Here is a 25,003-nt window from a genome sequence, read left to right on the forward strand (position 1 = left end):
ATTTATCCCTCAATCAACATCACATAAAACAAATAATATGATTATTACCACAATGCTGTTTGTGGGAGTTTATTGTGCACAAATTGGCTGGCATGTTTTGGACATTACGAATTGATCAGGCCTACTAGATTCAAAGAGAACAAATCGGCAAATAAGCGATATAGGCACAGATAGAATTGTATGATGATAAAGCACAGAAAGAGACCCTCATGCCTGTGCCAGCTCTTTCATCCAGCTGTATTTCCCCATTGCCCTGAGATTTTCTCCCCTTCGATTATTGATCCAATTTACTTTTGAAAGTTATTATCGAATCTGCTTCCTTCTGTCAACCTTCCCGACAGTGTGTTCCATATCCTCATGACTCGCTGTGCAGTTCTTCTCACCTCATCTATGTTTTTGCCAATTATCTTGCATCTTTGTTCACTGGTTACCAATTGTGTTGTCAGGTCTCAGAGCTTGAGTGCATTTTATATTTTCCTATATTAGGAATATTAGGTATTCCTAATATAGCAAACAAATGCAAATTGCATTAGAAAAAGACTAAGTATGATTCTGAATCACAGCTGCATCACAGAAACTACTTCCAAGGCAATTAACTTATTGCACGTGCTATTAAATTGGGCCAGAGGTACTTACTTGGTCACGGAGACCATATGACAGTTAGGGATCAATGTCTTATTGTTGCACCAGTAAAGCAATATAGTGTTACAAAAATTATATGTGTGATACAACTGTCATTCCCTTCACCATTGGGGATTTTTGAAGTGATGTGCATGCTAAAAGTTCAGCAGCATGATGAATGTGAAATTTTTACCATTTTTAAAAAGCCTGGTAGAGTGTTGAGAGGTAGATAAATATTTGGGACAGGCAGCTGACATATTACATGACTAGGGACACAAATTTAGTTGCCTTCAGAATGTAAGGGCTGTGAAGTGCTAGAATTTGCAGTGAACATGTTTTCACTTGAGACTGCTTCACAACAAAATGCTGACACAATAATAAACGATTCCTTACAACAATGTTTAGGTACAGTGCCATTTAGAGCCATGGACCTTGCCAAGGGTGGCATTTATACCAACATTCAAAAGTTGTAAAGGGCAGCATTTACAGCAATATTCAGGCACTTTCGGGAGTATTTCAGAGTGATCTAAAGAACAGTATTTGCTCCAACATTTGACCATTATGAATGGTGCTGTTTTAACAAGGCATTGTTTTGACCTGATTGACTGAAGGGTACAGAGTCTGTTTGTATATTCACAGGTACAAGATTTTTGATAATATGTGCTGTTGTGATGCCCAACAAAAAAACTTTCCACGTTTTCTTCTGGCTCACTCCCAATTGGTCACTTACATCCAGCATCTGCTCTCGTTTACAAATTGTGCATATCATACACAGTTACACATCCAGATGTCTATGCACCGGGCACTGTTTTAATTCATTCTATTTCATTATTGATCTGCATAATCTTCATGTTCAACATTTTAATTATAGAATTATTTTGCGTGTTCCAGCAATGTAATATAGGGAGTGAAAATACTGGCACGAGTTGTCTCTATGTAATTATTATTTTTCTTTTCTTGTAAAGAAATGTTTTTGCTCAGGAGATAATCTTATCAGGCTAAACAAAACGCACCTCCATGTCCTGGCAACCTCATCTACTACAATATTAGTTAAAGGCCAGACAGATTGTTTATTTCGAGAGCTGTGTATAGGTTTCAGGAACAGCTGGTTTTGAATCTGGTGTCTAACAGCATCTGACAAACTGTGAGCTGAACGATGGACCTGAACCAATATGTCTTCCTTACAAACTGAAAGAATGAACTCGAATTGTGTCTTCATGGTAGGAACCAGGTGACACATTGAACAATGTCATCTCACCACCAAGACCTGGACTGAATCTAGATTAATGTATTTATAGCCTTTGCACTCTGACAGCCCTGAGGGTCATTACAGAAAACAAAAATTTTGCATTTGTATAGCGCATTTATAACCATTGGATGTCCCAACGTGCTTTATAGCCAATTAAATATTTTTGAAGTGTATTCACTGTTGTACTACAGGAAACACGGCAGCCAAATTGTGCACAGCTGTGTTTTAATAGTGCCATACATGCCTTGTGCTGAAACTGGACAATGTTTCATTCAGCATTCATGACATCTTGCAGCTTGAGTGCAAATTCTTCCCAAACAAATCTTCAGCTTCATGTCTTCTTGTCACTTTGTGTCTACTGGTCATTTTTTTTCAAAGTCAGAGGTCTCTGCAGTCAATCCACATTCCTGATTTATGTAATACAAGAGTGAAATACTGCAGTTGCTGAAAACCTGAGAGAGAAAAAGAAAATACTGAAAACACTCTGCAGGTCCAGAAGCATCCTGAGTATTTTCAACATTTTCTATTCGCTTTCATATTTTACCTGACGCACCAACTTTTCCAATGATCACATTTTATTTGGAAGCTTTGATGCACTTTGTCTTACTTTGTTCTACATACAAGTCAGATTTCGGCACTGACAGCTTCCTCTAAGTGGGGGAAATTTGATTAAAATGGGTAACTTTTTAATAGTGGTTTTATTGCAAAGTGGTTCATCTTGAAACATTCTCTGAGAATAAACTGTGTCACGCTGGAGTGAAACCATATGAATGCCAGTTATCATTGCCTTTCCTGGATAGGAAGGGATTGATTTTCTCTTCAAGTTTGCTATCTGTATGCAAAAGCAAAATACTGTGGATGCTGGAGACCTAAGATAAAAAGAAAGCGCTGGAAAGACTCAGCAGATATGGCAGCATCTGTGGAGAGAGAAACAGAGTTAACGTTTTGAATCCAATATGACTATTGAAGTCGAAATGTTAGCTCTGTTTCTGTGTCCACAGATGCTGCCAGACTTGCTGAGTTTTTCCAGCACTTTCTGTTTATATTGCTATCTATGAGTGCGATGTCAAGGGTTTTTCTTTACTGCGCTACATGAATCAGAGCTTCAAAATGTATGTGGTGCTCTGTCTGTAAGCCATCAATTCAATTGTCTCAGTATAATGTAACACCTGGTGCTGTTAGTGTCAAACCCATCACTTTGTCTCCAGTACAGCGACAATAGGTAAATCCACTGTCACTGCCCAGCCACATCTTCCTGTATCTTGTATATTTGTGGAAAATAAACTTGGTCATTTATAATTGAACAGAAATATATAAAGAGTGTAATTTTGAAAGCAACAGCATCAGGAATTTGCTGCATGAAATGGAAAAGTCTGAAACTGATCTGCAAATTCAATTTAGGATGATGGGCTGAATTTTCCTCTTGGGAGTGTGTTTTACGAGTTGGGCCATTTTATGGCTCGCAAACTGCACTCCTAACTGATGTGTGACTTTGCCTGGGATTTTTGTCTTTTCCTGCAGGGTTCAGGTTGGGGTTCAGGAGGGGTGTGGAGCAGGGCTGTTGAGAAAGCCTGCCTCAGTATTTGGTGACAGCAGCATGGCTCCTAAAATTAGTTAAAGGCCTCTTAAGCCTCATCCCTTGATTCCCCCACCAATCTTTCAGCCACTCCATGCATCTCCATGTATCCTCCATAGCCACTCATCCAATACTTTCTATGCACAGACCTCAGATTCTATATAATATCAGAGGAAAATATTTTACATCCCTTTGTGGGGTGGGGGGGCGTGGGTAGAGGGGAGACTCTCAACATCTAATAAAAGTCTCCATCAAACATACTATCATTCATACCAAGAAAAATTTGCATTCTGCCATGCCAAAAAAAGCCTTGTAACAGTTGTATTCCTATGAGCTTGTGTCAACAAACTAGAAACTGTATCCAAGGCACAAACAGTTATTACCATCCCTTAAAACTGTCATTCATTCCCAGATGAATGGAATACCTACTGTGCTGAAAACCATTAGCACTCAAAACTTAGCCAAGCATTCATAATGGCCATTGCTATCCAAACAACAGAGAACTCTCTAAGATGGAAAGAAGGTGCTTATTTCAATTTCATAGTAAAGTGCATGTCAATCAATGGACGGGACCCAGTGGTTAGATTTTTCCAAGTATGAAAATCAGTTAGAGCTGCCACTCCATTTAAATCATAGTACTAAAGATGACAGCACCGGCTGACAGCACATTTTGTAACATTTTTCACTGCATTTTAGTACTTTCTCCATTGAAAAACTACTGTAATGCATGTGAACAATTACACAATGCTGGTCAATGTAAGGATCAACTTAACCTTTGCAATACAGATCCCTATGATGAATCACTGGTCTCTGCTACTCTGCAACCAGCTGTTTGCTGACTGTTACTCCTTCACTATGTGATGTATCTCACCCTTTGATTGCTGTCAGTGATGAGGTTCTCTGAATTTTAGCTCTTTTGAAAGTTAAACACAGTAAATCCTCAACTATCAATTTGAGGAACTATAATTTGGGATCGTGCGTATGTGTATTTTTTTAGTTTTCTTACTTTCTTGTTGCCTTGCAGCCATTAACTGACAGAATTTACAACAAAGAGACAGTCCATTCAGCCGCACTGGTCTGTGCCAGTCGAAATTTTAAAACAAAGATATAAAGTAATCTTGGATTATATCATCTAAAGAAGTTCCAGTGGAGTCTTGACATTGTGTGATTAGTGATGGGGATTCTTTGTAGTGTAAGATTCTTCCAAAGCCAACCCTACTTTGACTCTGTTGAAATCTCTCTTCCTCCTTACTGGGGGGAAATTGGGGAAAGTATGGAATATCATTATTAATATGAGGTTTTTGTAGTTCAAAACTATCTGTGGCCATCTTGTGCACCATGAAGAACAGGAGTAAGATGAGACGATAGGAGAGAGACTTACCCTGCCACACCACCCACCACCCCAAAAATGCCCCATTTTTATTGTAGTTCGGTTTCCCTCAATGTTAGCAGTTACCCTATTGGAGTTACATTTCCCCAGATTTTCAGCTAGTTTCTAGTAAAGTTTACAAGGATAATCACACAGCCAATTAACTTCGCTATCTGCTGTAAGGTAATGTCATTGTGAACATTAGTGTGTAGCATGAAGCACTAACTATGTTACATATTACAGGAAATAATTTTTCCCCTACTTGAAAACCACGATGTTAGGTATAAAAGAGCAGTTCAGCTGATATTTACAACATACTCATTAACAATTGGCAATGGGCAAAAAGTGGGCGAGTGTGAAAAATTAGATAACTCTTTCAAAGAGTCAGCACAGGCCTGACGGGCTGAATAGCTGTCAGATACTATGATGCCACCAGTTGGCTACCATTGGAACTACCAGAATCAACAACGTTTACCAGGTGATTTGAAATTGTCTGTATTTAAATCTTGCACCATTCATGTGTGCTGTAAATTGTAAGCTCTGACTGCCCAGCCTTTCTTTGTGCCTGGAAAGGATCTGTTCAGGCTAAAGTTGGAAAACCACATTGATTAGCCCATCAGTGGCCAAAAAAAAAGAATGGCCACTGCCTCTGGAGGCACTTAACAAAAGCCACTCTACTAAGTTGGTGTAATTGCTTCCAGCACTAAAGATTCCACAATATGAAGATTTGCAGAAAGCTGACTCAGCTTTATCCTTTAATTGAAGTTTTAATTAACATTAAGAGGTGGTAATTGATTAAGGTTCTTCCTATCTAAAGCAAGACTTCAGCTGGGTTGTTCCTGATTCGCCAATGAACAGAAGCTTTCTATAGGATGTAAAAATGGGGTTATAAACTAAATATGCTGCATCAAAAGGATATGTTTTAGGTTAATCCTGAGAGGATTGTTATCAGGCCCACTTTTACTGAAGTGAATTAGGCTCCATTTGCTGACCATTGACTATAAGTGGATGAAAATCTAGCTTAAAGTCCCCATGAGAAATAGTCTGTGTTTTGAGTTTGGAGACAAAGCACACATTGTTTGTTTCTATTCCCAGTCACACGATATGTCTTTTGTTGCATTTCTCCCTGAACAGAAAGAAGTTGACCAATCAAAAGGTTAAACACTCAGATGCCTTATCATGTGATGCCTTGTAACCTATCACATCTGACTAATTCACAGGCACCAGGGGGTTTCACATGTTGATGGGTAGCAGTGGGTAATGTACTGTGCGAGATTTCTCCCTTACACTTTGTTGGATCAAGTGCTGCAGTTGTCAGGGAAGGTTATAAATAGCTGCCAGCAGTCTTTCAACACTCCCATGCTAATATCTAGACACTAGCTATTTATTGCTACAGTCCAACAACTGAAGTTCAGGGATGGGTCACAATTCCAGGGGCACTTGAGTAATTATTTTATCAAAGTTAATGCAGTTAAAGAAGAAAATAAAGAGTACATATGAAAACAGTTATATGACGTGCAATATATTGAAGCATCAGATGGCCCCATAATACAGCAAGATGAGACAGAAATGTGCCACACTGCAAATTACTTAAGTCGAACTACACTGTTATGGAGAAGTGCTAATCGGAGGCCAAATCTGGTACATAGTTGGTGGGTTAGGGGAGAAAGGCATAAAAGAAACATAGGCCAAGATTTTCTGGCCCCGTCATGGCATCGTGGGCAAGGCTGGCATTTGTTGCTCATTTCTAATTGCCCTCGAGAAGGAGGTGAGTCACCTTCTTGAACCGCTGCAGCGCATCTAGTGTAGGCACACCCACTGTGCTGTTAGGAAGTTCTCGCTAATCAGATCAGACCAACATAAATATTGTACTGGAAGAAGTTTGTGGACTTCTCAGCTGGAGTTGGTGGATGACCAGGCGACAAGGGAAGAAACTGAGCTGAGAAAATAAACTGACATTATCATACAAAAGATGTGGACAGAAAAATTAAATATTCAGATGTAGAAAGATGTGTTTAATAAACATGGTTACCATTCTAAAATAAATTTGTTTTTAAACTTTTGGGCAAAATATAAAATTTTTTTGTAGTGCAGTCTTAAAGCTGGTTTACGATGTCCTTGTCCTGTTGAGTTTATTTTTCCAATAGCTTTGACACATATGGTTAATATTATAACATTTTTAGCCACTGTGTAAACAAATTGTGAGCACCTTGTTGGTGTCAGCATTGTCACTCAAGTTGTGGTTTTAGCACCAACTGAGGTATTGGTGAACACATTCTTCACACCAAATGCACAGCTGACTAACTTCATCAGCTATTGTCACCCCTGTCTTGTTTTTAATACCTATTCCTTAGCACAGTCAAATAGGTATTGCAGTCTAGCCTCATTACTTCATCTTTCATCAAGGAAGAGCACAAGATTGATACCACACATTGCTGCATATGTCTTTGCCTGAAATACAGTAAATAGAGAGTTTACTATCTGATTCGGTTGGAACATGTGCTGACATTGTGCTGAAGTGTTGACTATAAAAACGTTTTGCTGTTTTTCATACTGTTGCTTATTTAGTTAGGATACCAGGTAACAAGGCTCCTTGAGCCTGTACTTGGAATGTATGCAAATAAATACAGCTCCTTTACTGTTCCCAACAGGATTGCAAATCTACTAAACACTGAGTCTGTGACTCCGCCACTCAGATAAGGGAGCCAGATAAGATCCAGTTAGTTGATGTGATGAAGGGACTGAATTGGAGTTATTATAACCTAAACCACTTGGTTGAAAACAGACTGGATCAGGTCAGCCACTCAGTTTGTATCCCACCCAATTTTAATTCTAATGTGGTGGGTGTAAAGTGGGTGGTTGATCTGAATCTGGGAGTTTCCTGTTGAGTGGTTAGGTTAAAATTACCCCCCATGATTCAGTTCTTCTTCATAACGATCCATCTGGATCTTGAATTAATCCAACGTTTTTGCTCTGCAGCCTTTTGCATCTAAATTTAACTTGAGTTAATGTGCACATGCAGTGTGCCAGCCCGTAAGGAATAAAATATAAATTGTGGGATTCAACATCCCTTTTTTTGGAGTTTCCTATTTCTGAGAGTGCAGTTGGGTGGAAAATCCACAACATTAACTCAACTTAACTTTGAAACTGCTTTAAATTGAAGAGGTTCTAATATTGGTGGACAGCAACGTTTCATCTAGATTACCCCATAATTTAGCACTTTGAACCATCTCTCCCTGCGTTCCCTGCTTCAGATTGCATACCCAGAGAAAGCATCCCCACTAAACCTAATAAATGCATTTGCTTTCATGGATGTGAAGTTATATTACTGCTGGAAAGGTTCCCACAAATCTACTAGACTGGTGATACTACACTTAAATCTGTTTAATGAAATGTCGCATTGCCTAGCAACTGAGACTTAAATTATTCAGGAATGTGATTTATTACTTTTCTTTCTTTTTATAGCACCACCAAAGTTTACAAGAACTCCCATTGACCAGACGGGAGTCTCGGGAGGGGTTGCGTCATTTATCTGCCAAACCTCAGGAGAACCGAGGCCTAAAATTGTATGGTCTAAAAAGGGAAAGAAAGTCAGCTCTCAGCGATTTGAGGTATTACATCCATATTTTCTCACCAGGAAAATACTCTAAGGTTACCATTGTAAATCTCCTATTTAATTTCTTTTTTTGTTTTCATTAGTGCCCTGTTAAAGTGTGTTGGAGGTGCTTAAAGGTGTTAAGGATCACCAATCTGTAAATTGGAGTGTCCAGAATTGGAATTTGAACTTGTCTCATTTATTTATGTTAATATTAATATATTACTTTAATTGTTAGATGATCAGTTGGCTGATGTGATGACTCTTGAGTTGATGTCTAGTTTTTGAAACCTTCCAAATTCTGAAGCGGAGATTTTGCCTATTCACTGGGAGTGTAAACTCATTGTTACATTTCTGCAATTTCACCACAAACATAAAACCGCCCCCCTCCCTCCCCACCGCCTCGCCCCTCCGACCCTACACTTTTACTCTGGGTTTTTTGGGGGCTCACCACCGTGGATCACTTTTTATGATCTTGAAAGCTAGGTAAACTTGCAGCTTTTGCTTGTTAAACTAAATAAAATAATGCACCTCCCCGTGCCCACGCAGAAGATGCAACACCTGCCCCTTCACTTCCTCTCTCCTCACCGTCCAAGGGCCCAAACACTCCTTTCAAGTGAAGCAGCATTTCACTTGCATTTCCCCTAACTTAATCTACTGCATTCGTTGCTCCCAATGCGGTCTCCTCTACATTGGAGAGACCGAACGTAAACTGGGCGACCGCTTTGCAGAACACCTGTGGTCTGTCCGCAAGAAAGACCCAAACCTCCCTGTCGCTTGCCATTTTAACACTCCACCCTGCTCTCTTGCCCACATGTCTGTCCTTGGCTTGTTGCATTGTTCCAGTGAAGCCCAACGCAAACTGGAGGAACAGCACCTCATCTTCCGACTAGGCACTTTACAGCCTTCCGGGCTGAATATTGAATTCAACAACTTTAGATCTTGAACTCCCTCCCCCATCCCCACCCCCTTTCCGTTTCTTTCCCCTCCCTTTTGTTTTTTCCAATAACTTATATAGATTTTTCTTTTCCCACCTATTTCTATTATTTTTAAATCTGTAATGCCCTGTCAGTCTTTCCACCCCACCCCCACTAGAGCTGTACCTTGAGTGTCCTGCCATCCATTCTTAATTAGCACATTCTCTTAGATAATACGTCTTTAACACGTCTTTGTTCCTTTGTCTGTGACATCTTTTGATTATCTGCTCCTATCACTGCTTGCTTGTCCCTACTACCCCCCACCCCCCCGACTTCTCTCTCCCCACCTTAAACCAGCTTATATTTCACCCCTCTCCTAACTTTACCCAGTTCTGCTGAAGGGTCATGAGGACTCGAAACATCAAATCTTTTCTTCTCTGCCGATGCTGCCAGACCTGCTAAGTTTTTCCAGGTAATTCTGTTTTTGTTTTGGATTTCCAGCATCCGCAGTAGTTTTTTGTTTTTATAAAAATAATGCCTTACTTGCTGAACACCCTGTCAAAACAACCTTTTTCATGGGTTTCAAGAGCTTGAAGGTGTTATCTCTCTCTTGCCTCTGCCTTCTGTTGCCATTGTTTTTCTAGTTTTTGAGTTCACAACCAAGGCGGATAGCTCGAGTTGAGAAATTTCCTGACTCGGCATACTCACTCAGTTTAAAGGGCCCCCTTTCACTCAGGGGAGGTGGGGACGGGATCAAGTGAAGCCCACCAACCCCAGAAGCAGATCTTAGGCAGCCATGTGGCCAGTGAATGCTGAGGTAGGCTGGTTAGAAGTCCTGCCTAGGTCTGCTGGGACTTTGCCCCCGTTGTTTTTAAAGCTGTTAGGCCCTCTAACCCTCACCACTCACACCTCCATGCCACTGCCAAGCCATCTCCATGCCAACTAATGCCCCCTCACATCCCATGACACCTCCACGTCAACGCATGCCCTTCGTTCCCCCCCCCTCCCCCCCGTTCCCCCTCATACCCCATGCCAGCTCCATAGCCACTCAAATAGTATCCACCATGGCCAGACCTCAGGAACCTGTGGAGCTCACTCCTACACACTTGATAGTGAAAACAATTTCCATTCAAGAAACCCATTCAAAGCTTTTAAATCTCCTCAGTGGTTAATATCTTATTAAAAAACTAAAACACTTCTATTTAGATGCTACACCAAAGACAGTTAATCCTTTCATAGCATCTTTAAACTGGCAATCAATTTGAGTTCAGAACGCCCTGCTGAGATAATTGTAGATTTTGAAACTCAGTCAAGCATTCATAACAACATAATAATAGCCCTTGCATAAATGTCACCAAAGAACTCTATTGAATCTGGCATGGCCAGATGGTAATACTCCTTTTTCTAACCTACACCAGATGACCTGTCAATCAAATCTGTCCAACAGAGGATTTAAAAAAAAACTCTCGCTGACAGTTTTCAGGCTGTTTGTTTCTCGTGTTTAAACTGCAGGTGATTTAAAAAATAACTTCATGTTATGGCACTTCAACAGACTGTATTTGCCCTTCAAAGGTGTTTACATCTACTCTATCAATTTGTGACTCCCACACAGTGGGTTAAGGGCCCTGCAACTTTAAATATAAGGTTTGTTTGAACTCGGCGTTAAGTTCAAATAGTTCTGCTGAGTTCAGGTTTTTTGCCTGTGTGAGCCATGCCCCACCCCAGCTCGCCCCCTTCCCTTGCCAGCAAACATTGGAGCTTTTGGAAATGGGGTGGAGTGTCTGCATCTAGGTTCCACCCGCCATTTTTAAAGATGCATGGAGCTTTCTCAATTCTGTGAAAATCTGACCTATATCTTAAAGAATGACAGATAAGTTTATTAATTTGCCAAGGGATTGGACAGAAATATCTAACCAGTTTGTTCAGCTTTACTGATTTCATCATGTGTCCTCTGTGTGACCTTTCTTGACATCAGGAGGGGGTAAAACATCACCAGCCTGTGATCAAGGCTTTAATTACCAAATAAGTTTACTAACAAGGAAAGGAAAAAGTTAACAGTTGTAATAAGTGGTTATTAAATTAAGTAGTTCCTGAGTTGGTAGAGAGTAACTAATACTTGCAACTGCTACACTAAATCATGCCTTCTTACATTGGACTTTTTCCTTTTCACACTGCTCATGAAGTTATCTGACCTATCACACTTTGTGGGTTTCACATATGTATTTCCGATTTGAACTAGTCTAGCTGAGAAATTCTTTCCAGAGAACCACTGGAGCCAAGCAGATGTAAATCAATTTGTTAAACGCAAAAAAAAAAGTTGCCTATCAAACATCATTCAAACCAATCCAAAAGATGTTTGTAATGGAATTAAATGTCTACTTGGCTTCTCCCCTTCCTTGGATAGTCGGGTAAGACAAAGTGTCTAATTGTTGCAAACATTGTGTTATGAATAAACTAGAGCCTTAACATGTATATACAGATGACAGAATTGAAGAACCCAATGCCATAGCAAAACTTAAACAAAATGCTTCATTATTCTGACATTGGTGTAAAGAACCTGTTTATGATTTACTACAAATAGTGAACAGATGAAATATCCCTTAAATATATGTATATAAGAATAACAGTGAAGAATTCATTTGAGGCAAATGATTACTTTTAAGGAGGTAATTTCAGAAGTTCACAAGTGCTTTGAACTTGATATGTGAAACCATATGCTTTTCCCCTTGTGCGCAACTGAAGTTGATACATCTGTGTTTCGTAAATATAGAAAAACATGTAGCATTAACCTATAGGGTGTACTGTCCAAATTCCCAAAACCTCCCCCCACCGCCCCCCCATCTCAGAGAGCTTTGTGCCAGTAGCACTGGATTATATAAATTTACCTCACGTAGTTTAAAGGTATATGATTCTGAAAGGAAGTGTTTCATGTTTGCTGAAAAAAAATTTAAATTAGCTTCTGATAGTTTCTTGATGTAATGCATATCTATTAATGGAATCATTTGTTCAACAAGAACATTTGCTGTAGCCCTGTATAATGTGTCATACATTTTACACTGTTTGATCAGTAGAAATCATTTAGATAACTCAACATTTTACTTGCTAATGATATGTTCCCATCCAAAGCTTCATGCGTAATTGATAAAATAGATGTATTTGCTTTCCTTAAAGCAGAGTCTCAGTTTTTTGTGTTATCTCTTACATTCTGGGCCAGGTTGCAAGACAATTCTTTTTCTGGATGCCCTATCCATTTAAGAGTTTGCATTAACTAGAATGATTCAACCTTGATCTCAGCCTGTGCTGAGTTAGCAGAACTCAGCCAGGTAGCTACAATTGTCCTCTGTCCACCATGGGGAAATACCAGCAAGAGTTCCCGCTCCTGACTGCCATCCAGTGACCCTCCAACTGGAAAGTAAATGTAAAATGGATGTCGGGCGTGAAAAGAATTAGGCTTAGCTGTGATACCTTTCATGGTCCAATTATTGTTGACAGTCACTATTTAGATTTTGTGTGAAGAATGGGTACTTAGGCAATATACCAGCGTTACAAGTACTTGTGAGACTGTATTTCAAAGAAAGCCATGACTTTGAAGAGGGAAAAGGACAGAATTTAAAGTAGTCAAAAAGCCAATTGTTCATTTGTATGATTCATTAGAATTTGCATCATCAACTCTGGTGTTGTTCAGGTATCAGGTGATGTTCCACCATTCACTCTGGTCATGTCTGATTTGTCCCTCAACTCCGTTTACTTACCTTTATTCCAAAATCTCTTGATACTCTTACCTAACCGAAATCTTTCATCTCAGTGTTAAAGATGACTCAACATCTTGAGACATTTGGGGGAAAGAGTTCTAGATTTTCACTAAGCTTTGTGTGGAGAAGTGCATCTTGATTTCATTCCTCAGTGGCCTAGCTTTACTTTCAATATTATGGTCTCTTAATCTTGATTTCTACATCAGAAAAATTGCGTAACTTTTTCTACCCTATGAAATAATGGAATTCGAGGGCCAGCGTCAGTTTGGATAGAAAATTGGCTTAAGGACAGTAAACAGTGAGCCATAGTAAATGGTTATTTTTCAGAAAGGAGGATGGTAGACAGTGTATCTGTATATAACGTGTATATATATATTTATATAGAGAGTAAAATTTCAAAATTTGGAGGAGTGGCGGAGAGTGAGGATAATACAAATCAATTGCAACAGAACATAGGCTAGCAGAATGGGCAGACAAATGGCAAATGAAATTTAATACAGAGAAATGTGAGATGATGCATTTTGGCAGAAGGGGTAGCCAAGATGGACTAAATGGGCGGAATCGTCCCAGATTTGCACTAAGTGCAGTAGTGGGCGGGTAAAACAATGTTTTACCCACCGGCCGCAATGGCGGCTTCTCACTCTGTATCATCCCAAACCCGCTGCATTAATTATGCATTCTTGGAAAACATGCCGTTTCCATGGCAGGCAGGCTCGTGATTCACCAGCCATGCTGTTACCTCGCCGCTTTATCATGCTGGGTGCCGCATTTAAAGTATAGCCAAGTACATACCTCTCAGTGCTTCCAGCCTAGGACTGCTGCAAATAAGCATGGCTGTGAAAGGCAAGAAGTCTGCAGCCCCCAGGTTTAGTGCCTTTTGGATGCTGTGGAAGCCTACCGTGATGTTCTCTACCCCCGCTTTGGCTGCAGGAGGGGCAGCAACATTACCATTCTGACTTGGTAGGCGATGGCAGTGGTGATCAGTGCCAGTGCTGCACAGAAGAGGTTGGCCATCCAATGCAGAAAGAGGATGAATGATCTTATCCGTGCTGCCAGGGTAAGGCAACTACCTCCTCACTCTAAACTCACACACTCAAGCCCATCACACATTCATTGGCATCTCACGCATTGCCAGCACAAGGAACATCACCACTCATTCTCTCACATGCACGCACCCTCACATCTTCATCTGGCCTAATCTGCTCTGGAAACTGCCTCCTCAGTCCTCACCACCTTGAGGCCACTTGCACAGATCAACTTGTGCCCCCACACAAACACTGTATCCTCAGTACAGCTCTCACCTTGCAGTCTTTTCCATTATCTGAGGCCACTTCTCCCCCTTCCCCAAGCAAGTGCTAGCCCTGCAGCCATTGAAAAGCCACACCAGCCTTATGGCTGGTCTGGTAGGTAGAGACCCCCCATGAGCCCCCCTAAAAGTGATGTGTTGCTGTCTGCGAAGCCTGGTGCTGTTGACTGAGAGTGCTGACTGAAGCAAGTTAGGCAAACAAACATCAAAGTCCCGAGCAAAGTACAGCTCGCCAGGTGCATGTCACTTATGTGTAATTGTACGCCAACGCGGGTGGACAATCCAGTGGGCGGGGTGGGGGGATGAGTCCAGCAGGCTAGCCTTATAATGATATGCAGATGTATTACAATGAGGTTCCCCATGTCCGATGGCGGGAAACATGGCCTGCCATTCACAGGCCGAGTGGATGATCGCAAACTGGTTTCATGATGTTGTGAAACTGATTTTTGATCTTCTCGCCATACTGTCAGCTCACATCGTCGAGCATGCCCAATGCCAGCGGGCACGGACGATTCCGCCCAATGACACAGTTCTAAAGCATGTTCAGGAACAGAGAGACCTGGAGTGCATGTTCATCCATCTTTGAAGTTGGGAGGATATATTGAGTGAGCAGTCAACAAAGCAGGCGGGATCTTGGACTTCATAAATGGAGGTGCTGGGTACAAAAGAAGGAAAGTTATGCTGGACCATTCTGGTTTGGCCAAAACTAGAGTATTGCATCCAGTTCTGGTCACCACACTTTAGCAAGGATGCGAGGGTCCTTGAGAGGGTGCAGAGAGGATTTACCAGAGTGTTCAAGGGAAGAGGGATTTTAGCTACAAGGTTAGGTTGAAGAAACTGGGGTCGTTCTCCTCAAATGGAGCAAATGAGATTGAGTGGAGATTTAAAAGAGGTGTGCAAGATTATGACAGGTCTGAAAATGGAAGACCAGGAAAAAATTTTTCCCATTAGCTGATGGTACAAAGATTAGGGGATACAGATTTAAGGCTTTGAGCAAGAGATGCAGCTGGGATGTGAGAGTGAATATTTTTTACACAGCGAGTGGTAATGACCTGGAACTCGCTATCCCTGGAAGGGTGGTGAAAGGCAGAAACATTCAATGATTTCAAAAGGAAATTGGATGGGTACTTGATGAAAATAAAATTGCAGGGCTACAAGGTAATTGGACTGATTAGATTGCAATATGGAGAGAGGGCATCGACTCATTGGGCTAACTGGCCTTCTCTGTGCCATAAATGACTCTCTGAATTCCTTTATCAATGTGGCTTTTACTCTTTTGTGCTCTGAGACCAATTATAGCAACCAGAAGAAGATTAGCATCTTTAACTATTATTAATAATAACTGTTGGTGATAATCAGCATTATACCTACTGCTTAGACCATAAGCCTTCTGAAGTATTCTACAAGTGACAATCAAAACATCTCTGTGGATGATGAAGTAATTGAAGCATCTGGAGCATCACTTGCTTTCATGAATGCATGAATGCTCAGGACTTTTAACAAAAAAACTCCTTAGCAGAACAAGGGATCAAGTAATGCAGCCCAGGTGTGGGGACGTTAAGAAGATCACAGGAAGTGCCACAGTATCTTAGGAGTGTTCCCCACACCAATTTCATCGTCAGGCTTTGTACAAGATTTTGATTTGATGATAGATATAATGAGTTCTTGTGAAGTATTTCAACAGGATTATCTTTGTAATGAGGAAAAGAATCTCCCAGCCAGCTGTGAAACCATGTCCAGTTTCAATCCTCCAAGTGCTACACTCATTAGTCTCCACCTCTCAAGGTATTATGTTTCTTGCTGCCACTACTAGTGGAGTTTGGGGTTAAAAAGGGGCAGAATACCAGGAAACTAATGATGACAGTATATCCTTGTGAAAGCAGAAGTTATTAACATTGACATTCTGTCATTTGTTTAACACTCACTGCCCATAAAGGCCAATTAAGGCCTAGGTAGGTGCTGCCAGCAGTCACTTGTACTTTTTCTGCTAGGTGCACTATATGCACTGCACTCTTTGCACTTTTTCTCTGAAGTAGACTTGGAGTCATATTTTCTCCAGACAAGTTAACCATGCGTCTGGAGAGTGTGGCTGCTGCCATTCTTGCAGAATTTCATTATGGTAGGAGTCAGAGGGCTGAAAGAGTAAGGGAGCAAGAGAGATACAATTTATAACAAGACAAATGAATCACTCTAGGTTCTGCACTGCAGCCCTAGGTCCAGAGACTTGTCATGAAGTTATCCTTTCAGCTTTCAACAGAAATACTAAGCTGTGGCTCATTCATTGCCTACCTGTCAGAAGTGACATTGCTGACCAGACCTGGTCTCAGTCCAATGGAATCTCATGAAATCATAAATTATGAATAATATTTATCATGAACGTAACAAAGCAGGATATCTGCTCACTGCCACTTCAATTATAATCACGAGCAAGCTTGTGCCTCTCTGCACCCATCTCATGATGGAAGAAGCCTCCAGCTGCTGCAGTCAGCTGTTCCACTTTGTTAACTGGCACTCAGTTCAAGCAAGAATGTGCATAAAGTTACCAGGAAGGATTTTCAATTCCCAGCTACCTGTTTCTTTCAGGTTACATGGGCTAATGACAGAGGGAAATCTGGTGGGACCTTGGATGCCCTTTTCCCGCCTGATTTAATTTTTCATCAGGCCATTGAATGGCTGCGAGGTACTCATTCACATCTCTCGCACATATGCTTATCAAAATCTTTGGGGGTCAAAAGTGAAAAAACTTGGTAAGTGGAGGCCAGTTACATATTTTCATTTCACAATGAGTGAATATGTAGGGCAACAGTTGTAATCTCACTTAATTAGTTCAATCAGTAAAACTTGGCTACACTTACTTACATCAGTGGATCATCTTAACTTGACTTAAAGATCTCCTCTCATGAAATAAACATAACATTCTTATATAAAAGCAAAATACTGTGGATGCTGGAAATGAAATAAAAACTGGAAATGCTGGGAAAGCTCAGCAGGTCTGACAGCATCTTTGGAGAGAGAAACAGTTAACATTTTGAGTTTGCATTCTGAGGCTCTGAAGAAGAGTCATATGTACGTAACATCCTTACCTGATTTTACATGAAGTTAGAGCTGTACCATCCAAACTCCTGATGAAGTTTCATTTGAGCCACAGCATTATTATTCCATTGTCAGCCTTGGCTCAGTGATAATACTTTGCCTCTGATTCAGATGGTTAGCATTTCAAGCCTCCTTCCAAAAATTTGAGCGCACAACCTAGGCTGATTCTCCCGCAGCATAAAATGTGCCACCTCTTGCATGAGACAGAAAGCCGAGGCTTTGTCTTCCTTCCCTGGTGGACACAAAAGGTCCAGTGGCATTGTCCAAAGAGCAGGAGAATTCCAACTGACCTACCCAACATGATGAAAACAAAGATTTAACTGGTCATTCATTTCATTGCAGTTTGTGAGGCCTTGCTATTCACAATAAAATTACAATGGTGGTTCCACTTTAAGAGTACTTCATTGGTTGTGAAGCACTTTGCAACGTTTTGAGCTGTGAAAGGTGTTACAAAAATACAAATGTTTCTTTTCTGGAATTCTAGCTTTCTCCATTTACCTCATAACAAAATATGTGATTATAGATCTGTGAAAGACTCTCTATGACACTCAAAAAAGAAGAACATTAAAACATGTCATCAGTATCTTTATTCCCTATGGAAACAAGACCCTGGATGCATCAGTTACCAAGCAGGAAATTGTTGGACGAGAGGCATTGACCACTACCTGGTTAGTTTCAAGCACATTACTTGAGGTGGCATTTCTCACAAGTGATGTGAAGCACCTGTCACGCATTCATTAATTTTCTGGAAAGAAAGACTTGCACTTTTTACGACCATCAGACATCTCAAAATGCTTCGCAGCCAATTAATACTTTTTACCACTGCACTCACTGTTTTAATGTAGGAAACGCAGTAGCTTTAAATGCACACAGCAAACTCCCACAAACAGCAATGTGTTAATGACCAGATAATCTGTTTCCTTTTTTGTTGAGTGAGAGCCCATTGGCCAGTACACTGGGAATTCTTTCTTCTTTGAAACGATACCTGGGATTTTTTACATCCACCCAAGCAGTCAAGTGGGGCTTTTGTTTAATGTCTCATCTGAAATATATATTAATATATTCAAGGATAAGTTAGGGAGATTTTTGACCCACAAGGGAGTCAAGGGTTAGGGGGGTGGGGGGGGGGGGGGGGGGTGTGGTTGGTGCGGTAGATTGGGGGTTGTGGGTGTTGCGGGTGTTGCACAGTAGGAAAGTGGAGCTAAGACCAAAATCAGATCAGCCGTGATCTTATTGGAAGGTGGGGCAGGCTTTTGGTCAAATGGCTTAGTCCTGCTCCTATTTATGTTCTTATGAAAGATGGCACTTCCGATAGTATAGTGCACCCTCAATACTGCATAGGAGCGTCAGCCTTGATTTTTGTACTCAAGCCATGGAGGTGCACTTGAACCTGGAACCTTGTGACTCAGAGGCGAGAGTGTTGCCAACTGAACTGTAACTGATTTTAGTAAGGCATTTAACAAGGTTCCACATAGCAGACTGGTCCGAAAAGTAAAAGCTCATGGGATACAGGGGAATGTGGTGGGTTGGATCCAAAAGTTGCTCAGTGACAGGAAACAAAGGGTAATGATTGACGGATATTTTAGTAAATGGAAAGCGGCTTCCAGTGGCATTCCACAGGGTTCAGTGTTGGGTCCCTTGCTGTTTGTGGTATATGTTAATGATTTGGAATTAATTGTTGGAAGCATGATTGGGACATTTGCAGATGACACAAAACTTGGCTGTGTAGTTGACAGTGAAGAGAATAGCTGTGGACTCCGGAATGATATCAATGGTTTGGTTGCGTGGCAAGTGGAATTCAGTCCGGAGAAGTGTGAGGTAATGCTTTGTTTGCAATTGGAGAGGGCAAACAAAGCAAGGGAATACTCAATAAATGGGAGGATATTGAGAGGGGGAGAGGAAGAGAGAAACCTTGGAGTGCATGTTCACGGGTCCCTGAAGGTAGCAGGACAGGTGGTAAAGAAGGCCTATGGAATGCCTTCCTTTATTATACGAGGTATAGAATACAAAAGCAGGGATGTAATGGTGGAACTTATAAAATGCTGGTTAGGCCACAGCTGGAATTTTGTGTACTGTTCTGGTCGCCACATTACAAGGAGAACATAATTGCTCTGGAGAGAGTGCAGAGGAGATTTACAAGGATGTTGCCAGGGCTGGAAAATTGCAGCGATGAGGAAGAATTAGGTAGGCTGGGTTGTTTTCCTTAGAACAGAGGAGGCTAAGGGGTGACTTGATTGACAAAATTATGAGGGGCCTAGACAGAGTAGGCAGGGAAGACCTGTTTCCCCTAGCGGAGAGGTAATTTACCAGAGGACACAGATTTAAGGTGATTGGTAGGAGGATTAGAGGGGATATTAGGAAAAACCTTTTCACCCAGAGGATGGAGGGTGCCTGCAGTTCGCTGCCTGGAATTGTGGTGGAAGCAGAAACCCTCAACTCATTTAAAAGGTACCTGGACTGCTGTAACCTGCAAGGCTATGGATCGGGTGCTAGAAGGTGGGATTAGAATGGACGGCTAGTTTTTTGTCAGCTGGCGCAGACACCATGGATTCAGTGGCTTCTTTCTGTAGCTTTTCTATGGTTCTATGGTCTGAAATTCGACAGAGCACTGCTCGCATCCCTGAGGCTCCTACTCAGACCTGTCCACCTCTGTTTTAACATGGCACCATTTTGGGAGAGTTATAAATGAAATGTGAAGGATGGTGAATGAAGGAGAATAATATTAACCACTTTTAGTTTAGTATAATCTTCATGTTTTCAAATCATATTGGCCGGGATTTTCCATGCCCGTTGGCGTCGGGCATGTTCAGTGGCATGAGTGGACAATATGGCGAAAAGGCCAAATATCAGTTTCACGACTTAGTGAAACAAGTTTGCGATCGTCCACTCTGTCTGCTGATGGGCCACGTTTCCCACCATCGGACGTCAGGAACTTAATTCTAATATATCAGCATATCGTTATAAGGCCAGCCTGCCGGAATTGTCCCCATGGGCTGGACCGTCTGCCCACGTTGGCGTGATTGCATGTTGACGTGTTTCACGACAGCATATAAGAGGGGTGCATTTGACAGGCTGCACTTTGTGACGAACTCAGAAGTGAGTGTACAGTAATGTTGCGGAGCACTCGCCCGTGTCACCTGTTGGACTTCAAGGTTGAGGCGCATTGGGGGCACAGGCTGCCCTGCAGTTGAAGGTAGCGCACAAACATGTGGGGGGGAAGTGGCCACGCATTACAGAAACCTTGTATAAAGTGACCATTCCTCTGCAACTGAGACAGTTCAGGCACAGCCACATTGATATGATTGGAGTCGGGCTTCTAGCTTATCTGCCCTCTCAAGCAATGCAGAGGCAACGTGAGAGCTTTTCACCCCTTGGGCACAGATTGCAAACTAATGAGCGTTTTAGTGGACTGCAGAACACATTGTGTACTGGGCACATTGTACAATCTCCTTGCTAAAGCTGGCCATGGAGCCGCGACTGGTGGAGGCGCTCACAGCCCCTTACAATGTCATCATCCCGGTTTGGACCAGTCGCTCCCATGGTTCAAGCTAACAGTGCAACCTTACAGTGCGGGTTCAGAGAATTCCTGTGCTTGAGCTAAGTGCACAGCATGCAGTCCAATGGGCAAAGCTGCCGCCAATCATTCGGGTAGAATGGGGCGGAGGTGGGTGGGGTTTTGGGGAGCCATGCAGTGCACTAAATTCTGGCTATCCAAGTGGTGGCCAGCACTCTCAGGGATGTGTTAAGGAGCCTTCAGACTTAACCAAGATAGGTTCTTACTATGCTAACCCTGGCTCCCTCTTTCATCCTGCAGGAGGAGTACATCAGGATCATGGAGCCTGGTGAATTAGCTGGATGCCTTGTGGCTTAGAGAGTGAATATGACGGAGAAGAGAGCGACTGAGGCACCTGGCTGGGCAACAGGGAGGAGCAGCACCCTCTGGTAGGAGGGGCGGCTGGGGCTCCCGCACATGCCAACAAAGACCCACAGCGAGCTATTGCTGGTCGGCGTCTAGCTAGACCCACGGTCTATAGACATGGCCTTTCATTCCTGCAGGTGACCGAGAACCAGTGTTGCCAAAGATTGCGCATGTCTAGGGAACTGGTCGATCACATCTGCAAGCTACTGCAGGATTTGGCACCACAGGGACATGGAGGGCATCCACTGCCAGTGGCCATGAAAGTAACCACAGCGCTCAATTTTTATGCCTGTGGCTCCTTTCAGGGTTCCACAGGTGACCTCTGTGGGATATCACAAGCCTCCACCCACAGACGCATCCATGAGGTCACGGATGCCATCTTCGTGAGGGCACACAACTTTGTGTATTTCGTCTGGGATCAGGACAGCCAAGATGCAAGAGTGATTAGATTTGCCCAGATCTCGAGTTTCACACAGGTGCAGGGTGCCATCTACTGCACTCATGTAGCGCTCAGATCTCCGTTGCAACACACGGTCAACTACATCAACCGCAAGGGATTCCATTCGCTGAATACGCAGCTGGTGTGCGACCACCACAAACACATCCTGCAGGTCTGCACACGGTTTTCAGGGAGTGTCCATGATTCCTACATTCTCAGTTAGTCACAGGTCCCTGACGTCTGCCAGGGTCCACAGAGGTTTCAGGGATGGCTCCTCGGGGACAAGGGCTACCCGCAGAGGACATGGCTAATGACATCTGTGCGGCGCCACAGACTGCAGCAGAGCATTGGGCTGCAGAAAATGAGGTTCCGGTGCCTGGACCAGTCTGGTGGAGCCCCGCAATATAGTTCACAGAGGGTGTCACGCATCGTCATCGTTTACTCCGCCCTTTACAACCTGGTGCTGCAACGGGGAAAGGGGCTGGCTGAGGAGGAACTGGAGGTCTCTTCTGATGAGGAGGATGCCAGTGGGGATGAGGAGGTCCTCGAATGTGACGGTGATGGGGGTGAGGCCCTTGCACCGGCCAGACGAGGCAGGTGCACTCGGGAGGCCGTCATAGCTGCTAGATTTGTGGAGGATGATGACAACATGCAGTGAGGAGACACCATCGATCCTCACATTGCATCTATGAACGTTTGACTCCAGTCTGGCTTATGGCAACGCACACCCCCTCTGTGAGAATGCTCCTGTCATGGAGACGCAGTGGAGGCCCTAATAGTCGTTCAATTGCAGGAGGATGATGGCAACATGCAGCGAGGACACTCCATAGATCTTCACATAGCCTCTGAGAATGACTGACTCCTGTCTGGCTGAGGGCAGCTTGCTAGCGCTCTGTGATCACGGTCATATCATAGAGACGCAGCCATGAAACTTTAAAAGCAACTGATCCTTTGTCTACCTTCAGCACCTGACCACTTCAGGGCACAGCATCACTAGTTGTAGATGCTGAAGAGATGGGAGCCGGCCCCACCTTAAAGGTGCTGAGAGCACACAGAGAGAACGACGGAACTCTGTGATGCCTGCCCACAACATTCTGGCAGCAATGACAAGCACTGTCGAGGTGCAGGCATCGTCGATATGTCCAAGGAGTGTGAGGCCGGACCATTACTTTGGTCTGAAGGCTCCACAGAGCACAGGGAAGAGGCCCTGGACTGAGATACCTGCCTTTATCTTGTGCAGAAAGGTTTCACATCTGAATGACACAAACACTGCTTATCAGGAGCCAAAGGTAGGGAGACATTCTTGGGAGTTTATTGACAATCGTGAAAGTATGTACAAGTGATTACCACTGTGCCCAGGCTGTACAATTACATCTTCTTAACTTTCCTAACCCTGCTGCTATGTCTTGGTGCTCCCCGCCATCCACATTGGAGGTGGAAGCAGCATGCTCACTACTATGCCCTGTCTGTGATGACCTTGGCAGGTGTAACCTGGAAGGTCGAGACTGGAGGGCCCCGGCCTGCTTTTGGGATGCTGCAGTGTGGAAGTGGCACCCTCCTCAGCCTGTGGAGCTGCTGAAGTCACCAGAAGAGGGGATTCGGATGGTCCGGACACTCCCAGTGTCACTTGGATGGATGGCCCTTGGAGGGCGGCGGGTAAGGGGGTGGGGGGTACACCTGCTGATCCTCTGCCCTATGGGTGACTAAGGGCTCCTGGCTGAACCCTTGGGGAGAAGGGGTAGCTGGAGTGAGATTGAGCTGCCCGGCACCCCTCTCGCATACGCACTGCTGGAGGCCAAATATGGCATCAGCGATAGAGTCAAGTCCGCGCAGCAGTGCAAGAGTGGCATCCTGGACCAAGGTCTCTATGGTGGCCGCCATCGTTCCAGTCCTGACCACGGTGTGTTGGCATGCTATCACCTCAGCCTGAAGACGGACGGACTTCTCTATTCGCCTTGCAATCTGAAGAGTGCAGCGGACATCCCTTCCTGATGTTCCTGAGCTTGCCTTTGCAGCTTCAGCAACTGTGACATGACACAGTCCAGAGGCTTGTCATCTGACTCAGACTCAGCAACGTTCTGGCCTCCAGCAGCCCTCCGAGTGCTGGGGACCTGGGAAGTCCACCTGCTGTGGATCAGAAAGTGTTATGTGCTCACCAGATTGTGATCCCGAGGCTACCCTAAAGCGAGGTCCCACCGAGGTGTGTGTCTCTGTGCTGGTGGAGGGTGTGGGTGAGCCCTGTGACGAGACTTCAGGAGAGTGCCTTCAGATTCCACTTCAGAGGTTTTGTTGGGGCTTGATTGAAGGCCTGGAGTCGTGGACTCCATCAGCTGTTTCCCAAATGTGCCTGCACAAGCAAGGAGAGACAATTAGTGCATAGCAGTGGCCAGTGAAACAGGACACATCACTCACAGCTTGGTTGTCTGATGGATGTTGCACTGCTGGATCCTCACTTGGTTGAGCACCACCGACCTCACCGTCAGCACAGGACTGGTCCAGATCCTCGCCGGCCAGCTGGATGGCTCTGTTTTCAAAATCTGTAAGGACCTTGATTTCAGGTATTCCTCCATCGGCCTGTGACCTCTCCCTCTTGTGTGCCAGCTTGTCCTGTATGAATAGAGATGGAGATGAGTGTAAGCAGGACGCCTGTCAGGCCAGATTATAAATTTGCCTGGCATGTGGGGGTGGTGAGTGGTCCCATGGATGGGATGAGGACAATGAAGGTGTGTGTGAGAGAGTGAATGGTCATGTCCCTTGAACCACAGTGAGTGAGGACCCTGTGCATGAGTACTGGGTTTGTGGGTTTGTGAGTTGAAAGTGTTGAGAAGAGTGACTTACCCTGGCGGAATGGAGGAGATTATTTATCCTCTTGCGGCACTGGGTGGCTGTCCTCTTTTGAAGGGTGTTGGCGCTGACCACTGCTGCCACCGCCTCCCAAGCCTGGTTGGTTACGCCGCTGCCCATCCAGTGGCTAGAGTGGGGGTAGGGGACATCGCAACTTGGCCTCCATGGCATTCAAAAGGCATTCAAGTGACACGTCATTAAACCTGGGGGCTGAAGTCTTTTTGCCTTTCGTCGACATCTTCCCTGCAATAGTCCTAGGCTGAAAGCACTGAGATGTATGCCTCTGGCTGGATGTTAAATATGGCGCCTGGCGTGATGAAGCA

At 43.5% G+C, this 25,003-nt stretch overlaps 1 protein-coding gene across 11 annotated transcripts in view; it reads left to right on the forward strand.

The window, feature by feature from the left end:
- The window catches only part of ptprda (protein tyrosine phosphatase receptor type Da), a 622,540-nt gene that overhangs the window by 260,651 nt on the left and 336,886 nt on the right, over window positions 1-25,003 (forward strand). For all 11 annotated transcript variants that reach the window (XM_078570553.1, XM_078570552.1, XM_078570557.1 and 8 more), the window contains exon 3: window positions 8,281-8,426. In XM_078570553.1, the coding sequence (XP_078426679.1) occupies window positions 8,281-8,426 (146 nt within the window). The remainder of the gene's footprint in view (window positions 1-8,280; window positions 8,427-25,003) is intronic.

This window comes from Cetorhinus maximus, chromosome 2 (assembly GCF_964194155.1).
Source record: "Cetorhinus maximus chromosome 2, sCetMax3.hap1.1, whole genome shotgun sequence".
NCBI lineage: Eukaryota > Metazoa > Chordata > Chondrichthyes > Lamniformes > Cetorhinidae > Cetorhinus > Cetorhinus maximus.